Source organism: Scheffersomyces amazonensis (genome assembly GCF_036850825.1).
Source record: "Scheffersomyces amazonensis strain UFMG-HMD-26.3 chromosome Unknown RJT21scaffold_2, whole genome shotgun sequence".
Classification (NCBI taxonomy): Eukaryota; Fungi; Ascomycota; class Pichiomycetes; order Serinales; family Debaryomycetaceae; genus Scheffersomyces; species Scheffersomyces amazonensis.
Window position 1 is genome coordinate 2,491,161 of NW_027042742.1, and position 12,795 is coordinate 2,503,955.

Sequence of the window (12,795 nt, forward strand, 5' to 3'; positions counted from 1 at the left end):
ATAATATTAAATATTAATATATTAATTTTTATCTGTTTATCTATTTAATGGTCGACGTTTTATATCTCCCTCATAAGTATCATAATGACGTTTCCTTTGATTTCGTGATAAATCAGCCAATCGTTTTAATTGAAGTTCCTTTTCTTGTTTATCTTTAATGGCTTGTAATTTAGCTGCTTCATTTTTAACTCTTATTTCTTCTCTTGCTTTTCTATCAGCATCTTCTAATGCCGTTGATAAATTACCAAATTTCTCAATATTTAAATTAGTTTCTAATTGAGATTCTCCTGGTACAGATCCTCCATTAGCTGCTAAAATTCGTTTATCTAAAGAAATAGTAAATCCTTGATTATTCTTCCAATTTGATATGGCTGCAGGGATTTTCCATTTCTCACGATCTTCTTTAGTTAATTTTGATTCTAATTCATTAACATTCTTTAAAATTGGTGGTGGAGGTGAGGGAGTCTTATGTCTATTCTTTCGAAGTTTAAATTTAGGTGGTAACATGGGATCTTCTACATATTGTCGTACTTGAATAATTCTTTCTCTTCCTCTTGATTCTTCTTCATCTTGAATAAGTGAATTAGAAGTATATTTAATAATATTAACATCTGAATTTGAATTTGCACTTGAACTTGCACTTGAATTAGTTTCGGCTGATATACCTAATTTAGCATTCAAAATTTTATTAATCACATTACGAGTATCATCTACACAAGTTTGTAATGAATTATCAGGACAATCTCGTAGATTAAATCGAGGAAAGTGATGCTTTAAATTGGGATATCGTTTCTTTAATGGAATCGTATCTTCATATGATGTTTGAACACTTCTATTATCTTTATTGTTGGAAATAGCAATGGTTTGACTATAATTGACTGATCCATCTTTATTAACAATTAATTTCGAAATTGTCCCATTATTTACTTCATTATCGGATTTAATAATTGAAGTCTTCTCTGAACTAACTTGCATCGGTATACTAAGTACTTTTTGAGATAATTTATCTGCTTTCGGTACAGCCACCTTTATTTTACTTGATTCGGTCGCATATTCGGAATGCTTAGGTAGTGGTAAGAGTGAACTAAACATTTTAATACTGATACATTAGCTCTTATTCTATGGGTCTAATACATTTACCATAGTTAAATCACTATTGGTGATGGCTCAATTTTGTGTGTCTTATATAGTGAGTCGTGTACACAAATCAAAATTCTGAAAGATAATGGCTGCAATAGTTAAGAACAATTAAGCTACTTGTAAAACTTCCTTTTAGATTAACTAAAATCGATTATTCTTGACTTCTAATTAGTCAAAGGAATTTATATCATGTCTTTATTGTTATGGTTTACTTTAAAATGTTCATTCTTTTTCATGGTGTTCATGCAATTATTGAGGAACTCGATAAGCACCACATGTATTGATATGAACTAAACACAAGTAAGAGTCGCTACTAGGTTCATATTTCATAACAGAAAAGAATATTAATATTTATTGTTTCATGGTTAATTAATATAGCAAAGAGTGTTAATCAAACTAGTGTTTATTTAAGTATTGCTGGGAAAACCATTCAAAATCATTTCCAAATGATCTACAACGTAAATAAAAATCAAATACAAAACTCTTAACTCATAACTCTTTACTTAAACAATAGATGCAAAGGTTAGGTCTCAATTATTTTATTTTAACCTAATTGGTATCAGTAGTCACATTGTACATTCTCATAAACATCACTGCAGTATCAAAGAGTAATCAAGCACTTAAAGTCCGAAGTTCATGTTTCAGAGCTCCAATATCGATAACTCAAAACTTCAATCCCGCTAAGTTACTCCAAATCTCCTCACGATGAGGGATATTAAACAGATTTTTACTTGTGATCTTACATCTCAATGCTCATTTTGATAAATTATTTTACTACTAATTTATATTTCTTTACCGCTTCTTAATGAATTCCTTCCTTTAATCCTAATCCAAGGAAGCTATAGCAATAAATTCAATTTACACCCCTTGCACGTATACTTATATCTATTTAATTAACCGAATCAAACACAAACCAATGCCTTTTATAATAATCATCGAAGGTTTACGCATCAGAATAATACGTAATAGACAATAGAAAAAAAAGTGGAGAAGTTGCGCCTTCTCAGCCCAATACGGAAAGACAAACTTCCGCTTTTACTACACTAGTATCACCGATTCCTAATTGGGAATATCTGATGCGTTTCTAATTGATTAACCGCTGAATTTGCACTCATTCCAGTAACTACCTGTTTAGAAATAAAGGTTATAAAGGAGAAGGATGTCCTACAGGCATATCCAAATATTTAAATATTTATATAGAACAATTTCATATATAAGCACAAATATACGTTATAATTTATTGATTAATATTTATTTAATCTTTACAAAGAATTACCATTAAATTTCATTATCATATTCTTCGACTCTAGCTAGTTCTTAAAATAGATATCTAAGATCCCAATCAAATCCCTTTGAATACTAAAAATAAATCAAACTAAATTTACTATAAAAAGATTATATTCTAAGATTAAGATGTCTGCTCAAACTATACTGATAACCAAATCTCATAATTCAAATGCAACTATATCAGAAACAAGAATAGTTACTACAGTTACATCAAATAGCCTTCGAGTTTTAAATCATAATGATACTCGTAAAGCAGCTATAACTTTACTTGAATCATTTAAGAATGATTCATTAGCTAAATTATTAGTTTGTCACCTTCCTAATCAAGAAGAAAAAGATAAGTGTGAATTAGCATTATATGAAGCATATCTTCATCAACATATTTCTAAAGGATTATGTTTAGGTATAAATGAATCAGAAGATGGATTTGAAACTGTAGCTATTTGGTCAACTCCAACATCAGTAGAAAGAGGTCTAGATTCTTTTGGTACTTTAATGCAATCAGGTTATGATAAAGTTTGGAATATGTTTGGTGAAGAAGGTCGTGAAAAGGTATTTTACGGAATGTTACCATTATTACATGATTCATGTGAAAGAATACTTAATAATGATTCCAGATTTAGGCATAAAGGAGTTTGGACTTTGGTTTATTTAGGTTCAACTATAAAGGCAAGAGGTAAAGGTAATGCTAGAAAAATGTTTGAATATATGTTCAAAAATCATATTGATGCTACTGATAATAATATTGCATATTTGGAAAGTTCATCACCTGATAATATACCAATTTATCAAAGATTTGGGTTTAATGTTTATGAAGATATTGTATTAGGAGATAATAATAGTAAAGATGCAATTGAAGGTGAACATTATGCTATAATGAATGTAATGATTAGGGGTCCAAGAAGTCATGATTGGACAAAAGACCAAAACACATATCTTACTCAAGGTAAGTTATAATTTTTTTTAAATTCATAATATATAATTTATAGTTTATAGTTTATAGTTTATAATTTATTTAATATTTAAACATTTTCATGTCATTCTACACTATTAAAATGTAGCACTTTACCATAATTACAACTGTAAGCTTTGATTAAATAATTTGATTCTTCACTTAAATATTGCGGTATGGATGTGTTAACACCGTTAGATTTTGAGTTCATACACCGGTGAAAAAAATGAGCACCAAATATCAATGAGCTATGGCACGAGCATCTCATTTAATTATAACTGCTTTACTATTCAAGAATGTTAAATATTAGTACTCGTCAAGTGTCAAGGGGTATCCCGCGACTTAGCAGAAGGCTTGTTACTTCTAAAGTAGTGACATTTGAAACTAAAAATAGCATACTCGAGAAATATAAAAAGCCTGAAGAAATTGAATCTCCAAGTCAATTAGCTGAAGATTCTAGTTTACCAATTATAGAACAAAATTTAAAGACTAAACCTCGTTTACCTACTCTGAAGAGTCCATTTTTATCCGACCATCTGATTGAAAATCCAGATTATGAAATGTCCGCTTGGAAACAAGCCATAGGTCAACAATTTATTAAACTTTTCCAAATTGATATGGATAAATCAAGAGCTGGTCCTGTTGCTGGATCCATTTATTTTGGTGAATGTAAGAGACAAGGATTATATTATCCAGATGAACCACTTAGTGATACTGCCAAGTTTTTCTATGAGACTTTACATTTACCTCAATCATTTAGTCAACAATTTCAAATAAGTGTTTTACATTATTGGATGTTATCAGTAAGGATGAGAGCTTTACCTTTTAAATATGGTAAGAATTATCAACAAAAATTAGTTGATAGACTTTTTAAAGATATGGAATTAAGAATGGCTCAAGAATTAAATATTAGTTCTAATAGAATCATTGAAGGATATTTAAAAGAATATCATACTCAATTATTAGGATCTGTATTAAGTTATGATGAAGGTTTAGCAAGTGATGATATTACTTTAGCATCTGCTTTATGGAGAAATTTATTTAATGGTAATCCAAATGTTGATATTAGACATATTGAAGCTTTATTGGTTTATGTTAGATCTCAATTATACGTGTTAAGTAAAATGACTGATAGAGAATTTGGATTTGGTAAATTTAAATTTGTTCCACCAAATAAAAATGTTAAACCATTAACAAAGAGTCAAGAACAAGAATTAATTGAAAAGGCCAAAAAGGAATTTCAAGATAATGATTTACCATCACAAAGGAGTGTATTATCCTTAGATGAGTAAATTACAGACTACTACTGGTTATACATAGAAGCATTATATAAAATTATTTATACCTGTAAATACATAAAATGGGATAATCCCTTGATATAATTAATATTAGTATATGTACTTCTATATGTATACTTACTATACATATAGAAGTGCGCACTAACAGTACATTTTTTCAAAAGAATGGACAACACAAAAAAATTTTTCAAGCACCACACGACTAAATCACTACGAACAATCTTTGAAGGAAAATAGTAGTGGCTATACTGGCATTAGATTAGTCCCTGTAACATCACCCCCAGCATATACGACAAGATGAGTAATTCCATAGCTGAAGCATTTAAGAAGTTAAATGTTTCGTCAAGTTCGGAACCATCTGATCATGAGAATATTTATTCAGTATCTTATGAATATTTATCCCGAGTTAAGAACTTTAATGATGCTAGATCATTTAAGACATGTTTAGTAGCACTTATTAATTTAGATAAATATTATAAAGCATTTGAAATTATTAAAAAGATTACTGATCATGAATTGATTAGTGATGCTATTTTAGAGGTGGCATATGTTTATTATAAATTAGGAAAGTCTAATGCTTTAAATGAATTATATAATATTCAAAATAAAAATATTGATAATGAAGGTGTAAGACTTGGATTAAATCATATATTAGCTCAAAATTATTATAAAGTAGGTGATTATAATAAAGCATTGAAATTATATCATGAATTAATTGAAAATAATAAATATGATAATAAATCTGATTTAATAATTAATGAACGAGCCGTTATCTCCCAATTAAATTTTAATCAACAATTAAGATTAACATCTGAATTTTCAAGAGAAGATAATTATGATTTATATTTTAATGAAGCATTAATTGAATTAGCTAATTCTAATTTATCTGTATCTTTAGAATATCTTGAAAGAGCTCAAGAATTATGTTTAACTCAAAATGCTCAATGGTCAAATTCTGACTTATTAATTGAATTATTACCAATAAAATTAACCATTGCATATATTTATCAATTACAAGGAGATGAAGCCAAAAGTTTAACTATTTTACATGAATATAATAATGTTGATAGTACGATTAATGATTCCATGATAAAATTAATTATTAAGAATAATTTATATGCATTAGATAATGAACAAATTAATGCAAATGTTATTGATAGTGAAATTAATTATCAAAAAAATTTACAACAGTTAAATGCTAAATTAACTAAATTTCAATACCAAGTCCTTTACAAAAATGATCTTTTATTAAGATACTTAAGTGGAACATTAAGTAAATCTCGTTTAACTACCAATTTCATAACTCAATACATTCAAGATTTCCCTGGTGATTATTTACCATTAGTTTATAAAATATTACTTGATTTGGAAATATCGTACAAAGATTTATCAGATTCAACTAAATTGAAAACCATAGGTAGAAAATTATTTAAATTTATTAAATCAATCGAAGACAAATCAAAACCTGAATTGAAACTTGGATTATTATTATTAGTATTTATCAATGAAAAATCTAATAATTTTGATCAATCTTTGCCATTGTTAGAAGAATATACATCCAATGAAATTTCAACAAGAAGCAATGAGAAATTAACTCCAGCAATTCACGGAGCTTATATTCAAATTCTAGAAAATTTTAGATATACCAAGAAATTGGGTGATTATTTAAATGAATTAATTGACTCTTTATTTGCTACTGATGCCAATATAATTCGTCAAGATTTGAATTATTTTAATTTCATTAAGGTAATTGCATTTAAATCATTAAGTCATCCAACTTTACAAGAAGAATCATTAAAATTATTCAAACATTTGAATGATATTTATGAAAATGATAAATTAGTGTCATCAATTCTTTCAAATAGTGTTGATTCATTATTATCAATTGAAGAATTAACTTCTAATGTTCAACCAATTGATGATTTATTAGCTGTTAGTAATATTGAAGATTTATTACCATCTGTTGGAAGTAATAAAGGTGTTACTAAGAAGATAGGTAAAGTAGTTAAACCAAAGAAAACTAAAAAGGCTAAATTTGGTCCTAACAAGATTCTTAAGCCTGAAGGTAGTGATTTAGCTCTTGATGATGAAAGATGGTTACCTATGAAATTAAGATCATATTATAAACCAAGTAAAAAGGAAAAGAAAAAGGGTAGTCATCAAGGAGCCATTGAAAGTCCAACCAGTAGTGCTGCATCTACACCAGCACCTACTTCTGCTTCAACATCTAATGCTCCAGCCAAGAGTAGTGGAAATAGTGGATCTTCAAGCGGAAAGAATAAGAAGAAAAAGAAAGGTAAGAAATAGACCAGTAACATTATTAATTAATACATAATACTTTGTAATCATTAAATATTTAACGATTTTCTTTTACTCTGTTGTATTGTTAAATTATCTGTAACCCCAGTAACGACGGTAACAGTGACGGTAAAATTAAAAGTTTACCGAGACTTTCGTCAGGTTGTAAAATTTATAGTATTTTCATACCTTAAAAAGATAATGGCTGCTAAAAGTTCTGATTCTGTAAGCTATAAATGTCTGCAATATATATAAGGACCGATATTATATATATATAAAGCCCAATCAGGTACAGTACTTGTCTTATCTATGGATCGGAAAGGTTGATGAGGCGGGGCGGGATGTACTGCCGGAATAGGAAATAATACGCACAAAAGGTATCCCAACATATTGATTGACATTTATTTCTTGTGACAAAGATAGAACACGACAATACACAGGAATGTCACTAAGAAGGGATAGAATTGGTTGCTAGTCATTAATGAGTAATGAGCATAACTAATCAGCCTTATCGTCAAAGAATTTCGCAAAGATTCTATTAAATAATAATTCGAAAGGCGGAGAATATATAATCCTTTTCAGGAAAGAACTTCTTTCGATGCTTTGCTTACTAAAAGGCTTGTGTGTATAAAGTTTAATGCCCTACCTAACTCAAAAAATAGAGGGGGGTAAAGTATAATTACAGTATAAAATTCTTTTTACTTAGATCCCCCACTAACAATGGGGGGCATTTAATTTACATTTACCGGTATTTCTAAGCTTTCTAAGCTTTTAAGCACCAGTTACAATGACAGAGAAAAAAAACGTTGGTCGTTTTGTGTAAATGTGTTTGATTAATATCTCGGAACGATTTTTCAGAGGAAGCAGCAACGATGGCCGATTCATAATTTGACCATTTGTATAAATTAGGCAGGGGATCCCTGAACTTTAATATAGTTTTATATCTATAGTTAATTTTTGTATAAAATCTTAATTATTTTTCCAATTCGTTAACCAAATTATATTTACTTTTATTATAAATAATGACTGTTGAAGCTGTTCCAGAAACTTTTAAAGGATTCGGAGTTGATGTTCCAGAAAACTGGAACAAACCAAAGTTAGTTGAATACCAAAGAAAGAAAATCAATCCAAAGGATGTTGTTATTAAGAACATCTGTTGTGGTTTATGTGGTTCTGATATTTTAACTTTAAAATCTTCTTGGGGTGAATTCGGTAGAAATGATCAAGTTGTTGGTCATGAAATTATTGGTCATGTCATTGCTGTTGGTGAAGAAGTCACTGAATATAAGATTGGTGACAGAGTCGGAATTGGTGCTTACTCTTCATCTTGTTCTGATTGTTCAAGATGTAAGAGTGATAATGAACAATATTGTACTCAAGGTGTTGGTACTTATAATGGTGTTGATCCAAAAGCTGATGGTTACAAAACTCAAGGTGGTTACTCTTCTCACTCCATTGCTCATGAACAATTTGTTTTCCCAATTCCAGAAGCTTTAAGTTCAAGTGATGCTGCTCCATTAATGTGTGCTGGTTTAACTGTTTTCTCTCCATTAGTTAGAAATATTGGTTATAATGCTGAAGGTAAAACTGTTGGTATTATTGGTATTGGTGGTTTAGGTCACTTGGCTTTACAATATGCCAATGCCTTAGGTGCTAAAGTTGTTGCCTTCTCTAGATCTTCTTCAAAGAAGGAACAAGCTCTTAAATTAGGTGCCCATGAATTCATTGCTACTGGTGAAGATAAAGATTGGACTTCAAAATATGCTGATACTTTTGATTTCATCTTAAACTGTGCTTCTGGTATTGATGGTATTAACTTATCTGATTACTTAAGTACTTTGAAAGTTCAACAAAAGTTTGTTTCTGTTGGTTTACCACCAGTTAAAGATACTTTTGAAATCTCTCCATTCTCATTCTTACATCACGGTTCAGCTTTTGGATCTTCTTTATTAGGTTCTAAGAAGGAAGCTCTTGAAATGTTGAAAATTTCTGCTGAAAAGGGTATTAAACCATTAGTTGAAGAAATCCCAATCAGTGAAGCTGGTTGTAATGAAGCTTTAACTAGATGTGACAAAGGTGATGTTAGATACAGATTTGTCTTTACTGATTTCGATAAAGCCTTTGCTTAAATTACTTTGAATTTAGTTTAAAATAGTTTCCTTATTGTGTATAGACTTGAAATGAATATAGCTCATATTATATTAAATAAAAAAAATCTGCCAAAGTTACATGTATTTATAAGTAACTACCCCCCATTCTTTATAACCACTATAAACGTTATAACCACTAAGGTTAGTTTGGGTGCGAAAATTTTTGGGTAAGGTTTATACAAAACTATATTGTAGTCATTCATTCGTTTTATTAAAGTCAGTAAACATAGAAACGGGGTATCATTAGAGCAACGTAGCAAAGTGTTTCATATGTAATGCAAAGCTAAACTATGTATAAAAAAAGAGGCTAAATCAAATTTAATTTCATTAATTTGACATTATGGTAAAATTATTCTTTCTGATTAAGCCTAACTTTGAATCATTACTTCCAACCGAGAATGATCTTTTACGTTTTGTAAGGAGATGAGCTTCTACATCATCCACATCTACTTCATCATCAACTTCTTCTTCAGGTACTTGTTCTTCAAAGATTTTACTCTTGGAAAAGTACAAGTATTTGTATGCTTGTCTCCTCAGAGGAGTTAAAAAGCTAGGAATGGATTGAAATTTATGCAAAGACTTAAACTCGTTATCAAAATTAATAGGTTGGTATAAATCTGTTAATTGTGTATCTCTATTACCATCATTTGCGTACCTTATATAACCAGGGAATTCATTAATATTCAAATTAGATAATGGTTTTCTATAGTTTGAATTGATATTCTTTGGTGTAGATCTAGATTTAATTTGTTTAGAAGGTTGTAAAATATTTTCTTGATCATTATGGTTTAACTTATTGCTAATATCAAATTCTTCATCCTTGTTTTGTTGTTGTTTTGTTGTATCTGGTTTATCTTCAAAAATGGTAAAGTTTAATTTCGGACGTTTTATAATAGGTGAACCAGAAGATGATGGTGTTGATACGACTCCCTTCAAAGGAGATAACTTATTATAATTTCCTATATATTGATGTTTGAATGGAGATCTCTTGCTAGGAGATAATAAGATATTAGATGGTCTAGGAGATAATACCGATCTCTTGGTTGGAGATGAAGTGTTTGAGGAAGACATTACAGATACTACGATAATGGTAATGATACTATTTTACTGTTGGACCCCAAATATTTCTTCCAAGAATATACCTATTTATATATATATATACATAAAAAGATACTACTTCTTATAAGATGCCCTACTGACACAATCACGATTTTTGCAGGCATCCGGAAACAGAAAAATTTGAAAGGAGCTTTGTTTATTTTCTCCATACTTTATTCGGGTTTGTGAGTGTTGTAATTTTGCGGCCGGTTAGAGTAAACAGGAGAGCGCAAACGCGTTATGGGGGTTGAGCTACCGGTATATAAGCCTTTGTCTACATTACGAATTAGGACATTTTCACGGTACTGTGCATTAATGATATTAGACGACTTTTCTCATCGCTTAGCAAATTATGTGGATATTTATACGGTGTGACACTCATAAGTCGCCATTTCTCATTATTGATAGCTCGTTATTAACATCTCGCGAATGGTCGCGTAAATTCATTATTGCGAAATTATCCTTTGTAAGGAACATAAATGGAAATTGGAAATTGTATATTAATAAATAGTAATTAAATAATTTTATGGCTTGTAAAGGTTACTTGGAACAAAAGGTAATTTAGCAATAACACCATCTCTCTTTTTACCACGAATTTCAATCTTAATATTAGATCCAATTTTATATTTCTTATCAATAAATGCTTGAGCAACATTTCCACCTAAAGTTGGAGATGGAGATCCTGAAGTAATATATCCAATTTCAATTGTACCATCTTCATTAAAGATTTTATTATTATCTCTTGGTGATGGACCCTTAGATGTAACACCAATTCTTCTAGTTGTTACACTAGATTTATCCTTTAATTGTCCTAAAATCTTAGATGAACCATTGAATCCACCAATTTCTCTTCTAGATTTTGGAATTAACCAAGCTAATGAAGCTTCAATAGGAGTAATTTCTTCATTTAATTCATGACCATATAAACACATACCTGCTTCTAATCTTAATGAATCTCTAGCAGCTAAACCAATTGGTTTAACAACATCGGGATATTCATGAATTAAAGTCTTAAAGAAATCAACAGATTTTTTAATATCTTCTGGAGTTGATGATGGAATAGATAATTCAAATCCATCTTCACCAGTATAACCAGATCTGGCTAAATGAATTAATTGACCATTATTTAATTGAACAAATCTAGCATTACCAAAATAAATCTTAGATAAATCTTCATTGGTGAATTTTTGTAAAATTTCTTGTGATTTTGGACCTTGAATAGCTAATAAAGTACTTTCAAAAGTTTGATGTAAAATATCACTAAATTGACTTGCTTCTTCTTTAATGAATTTAATATCCTTTTCTCTACAACCAGCATTGGTTACAACATAATAATGTTGATCATCATGTTTAGTGATTATACAATCATCAATAACACCACCTTGTTCATTTAATAATACAGATAAAGAGAATTGGAATGGTTGCAAGGTAGATAAATCAATTGGAGTTATCTTTTGTAATAAGTTAGCCGAATCTTTACCAACTATAGTATGTTGTAACATATGACTAACATCAAATAAACCAACTTTAGATCTAACCCAATTATGACTATCTATATGAGATTGATCTTTATATAAAACTGGCATTTCAAATCCAGCATATGGAACCATTTTACCACCTAACTCAATATGAGCTTCAGTTAATGGAGTTTTAAGTAATTTTTCAGCTGAAGAGTAGTATCTCTTGGAAATAGTATTTCTAAACATGATTAAGGAACAAGCTTATGGTAATAGTAGAAGAAGAATAGAGAAATTATAACCACTACAATTGAAAAATTTGGAAAATTAAGTTATATTTATTTAATCAGATGCCAAATGCCATACAAAAGATCAGATTTGACTCCGCACCGAACATTTTCTGGAGTTGCTGTTTGACTCGTTTTTCTGGAGGTGAAGACAAAACCAGGAGAATTGACTTCTTTCGCTAAATAGTAACTCTTTCGTAACAGTCTACTGTTTAACTATTGAATTACTTCTGAATACTTATTATGGTAAGGTAAAAGTATGATTGCAAATACTAGTAATACTATGATAATAGAATAGATAGCAATAGCAACTAAAGTATATCCAATTAATGTAATGAATTTACCTCTTAACCTTGTATGGTATTCTAGTTCCTTTGTATGAGATTCAAATCCTTCAGATTCATCTCTTTCTGACTCTATCTGGAAGATTCTTAACTTGAAAACTTGAATATACAGATTTGATGATATTACCAGATGATCTTTAAAATATAAGCCCAATAACATAATGTAAAGTGCCCATAACCAAATCAAAGGACATATTAACCCCCATTTCAATAATCTAATAGCTCTTGTATTATTATGTGAAATATATTCACAGGATGCACATTTGCATTCAGTTTCCATATAAGAATCTGTATCTGAATCATATTCCACATCAGACTCTAATTGGCGTACACTTGAGCTTAATTTGATAAGAGACATGGCTTGATTAGTTGATTCAATTAAAGTTAAATTTCTTGCATGTCCCACCATTGGCTGTCTTTTATAATTGACTATGTTGCAGCCATTTAGCGATCTATACCCATTTAGGGTTTGCGACTTTGTTTT

The 12,795-nt window shown here is 29.7% G+C and overlaps 8 protein-coding genes across 8 annotated transcripts; 4 read left to right on the forward strand and 4 right to left on the reverse strand. All coding sequences in view use genetic code 12, as the record gives it.

Moving 5' to 3' along the window:
- Positions 1-29: 29 nt before the first annotated feature.
- PRP45 (mRNA splicing protein) lies at positions 30-1,195 on the reverse strand. Its single transcript, XM_064882839.1, has one exon. The coding sequence runs from the start codon at positions 1,090-1,092 to the stop codon at positions 37-39; it is 1,056 nt and encodes a 351-aa protein (XP_064740063.1). The 5' UTR covers positions 1,093-1,195; the 3' UTR covers positions 30-36.
- A 1,139-nt stretch (positions 1,196-2,334) lies between these two features.
- RJT21DRAFT_119462 (uncharacterized protein) lies at positions 2,335-3,571 on the forward strand. The gene has a single exon (XM_064881409.1). It carries the CDS (start codon positions 2,554-2,556, stop codon positions 3,382-3,384), a length of 831 nt encoding a protein of 276 aa, XP_064740064.1. The 5' UTR covers positions 2,335-2,553; the 3' UTR covers positions 3,385-3,571.
- Positions 3,572-3,635: 64 nt separating this feature from the next.
- RJT21DRAFT_119463 (uncharacterized protein) lies at positions 3,636-4,761 on the forward strand. Its single transcript, XM_064881410.1, has one exon. The coding sequence runs from the start codon at positions 3,676-3,678 to the stop codon at positions 4,669-4,671; it is 996 nt and encodes a 331-aa protein (XP_064740065.1). The 5' UTR covers positions 3,636-3,675; the 3' UTR covers positions 4,672-4,761.
- Positions 4,762-4,788: 27 nt separating this feature from the next.
- On the forward strand, positions 4,789-7,095 carry RJT21DRAFT_26295 (signal recognition particle subunit). The gene has a single exon (XM_064883944.1). It carries the CDS (start codon positions 4,975-4,977, stop codon positions 6,982-6,984), a length of 2,010 nt encoding a protein of 669 aa, XP_064740066.1. The 5' UTR covers positions 4,789-4,974; the 3' UTR covers positions 6,985-7,095.
- A 592-nt stretch (positions 7,096-7,687) lies between these two features.
- Positions 7,688-9,214, forward strand: RJT21DRAFT_26297 (NADP-dependent alcohol dehydrogenase). The gene has a single exon (XM_064883945.1). It carries the CDS (start codon positions 7,998-8,000, stop codon positions 9,102-9,104), a length of 1,107 nt encoding a protein of 368 aa, XP_064740067.1. The 5' UTR covers positions 7,688-7,997; the 3' UTR covers positions 9,105-9,214.
- A 1-nt stretch (position 9,215) lies between these two features.
- RJT21DRAFT_26298 (uncharacterized protein) lies at positions 9,216-10,386 on the reverse strand. The gene has a single exon (XM_064883946.1). The coding sequence runs from the start codon at positions 10,194-10,196 to the stop codon at positions 9,453-9,455; it is 744 nt and encodes a 247-aa protein (XP_064740068.1). The 5' UTR covers positions 10,197-10,386; the 3' UTR covers positions 9,216-9,452.
- A 355-nt stretch (positions 10,387-10,741) lies between these two features.
- Positions 10,742-12,012, reverse strand: GCV1 (glycine decarboxylase subunit T). The gene has a single exon (XM_064883947.1). The coding sequence runs from the start codon at positions 11,927-11,929 to the stop codon at positions 10,748-10,750; it is 1,182 nt and encodes a 393-aa protein (XP_064740069.1). The 5' UTR covers positions 11,930-12,012; the 3' UTR covers positions 10,742-10,747.
- Positions 12,013-12,183: 171 nt separating this feature from the next.
- ASG7 (Asg7p) lies at positions 12,184-12,720 on the reverse strand (the record flags this gene model as incomplete). Its single annotated transcript, XM_064880147.1, has 1 exon — positions 12,184-12,720. The coding sequence occupies one exon, from the start codon at positions 12,718-12,720 to the stop codon at positions 12,184-12,186; it is 537 nt and encodes a 178-aa protein (XP_064740070.1).
- Between the last annotated feature and the right edge of the window lie 75 nt (positions 12,721-12,795).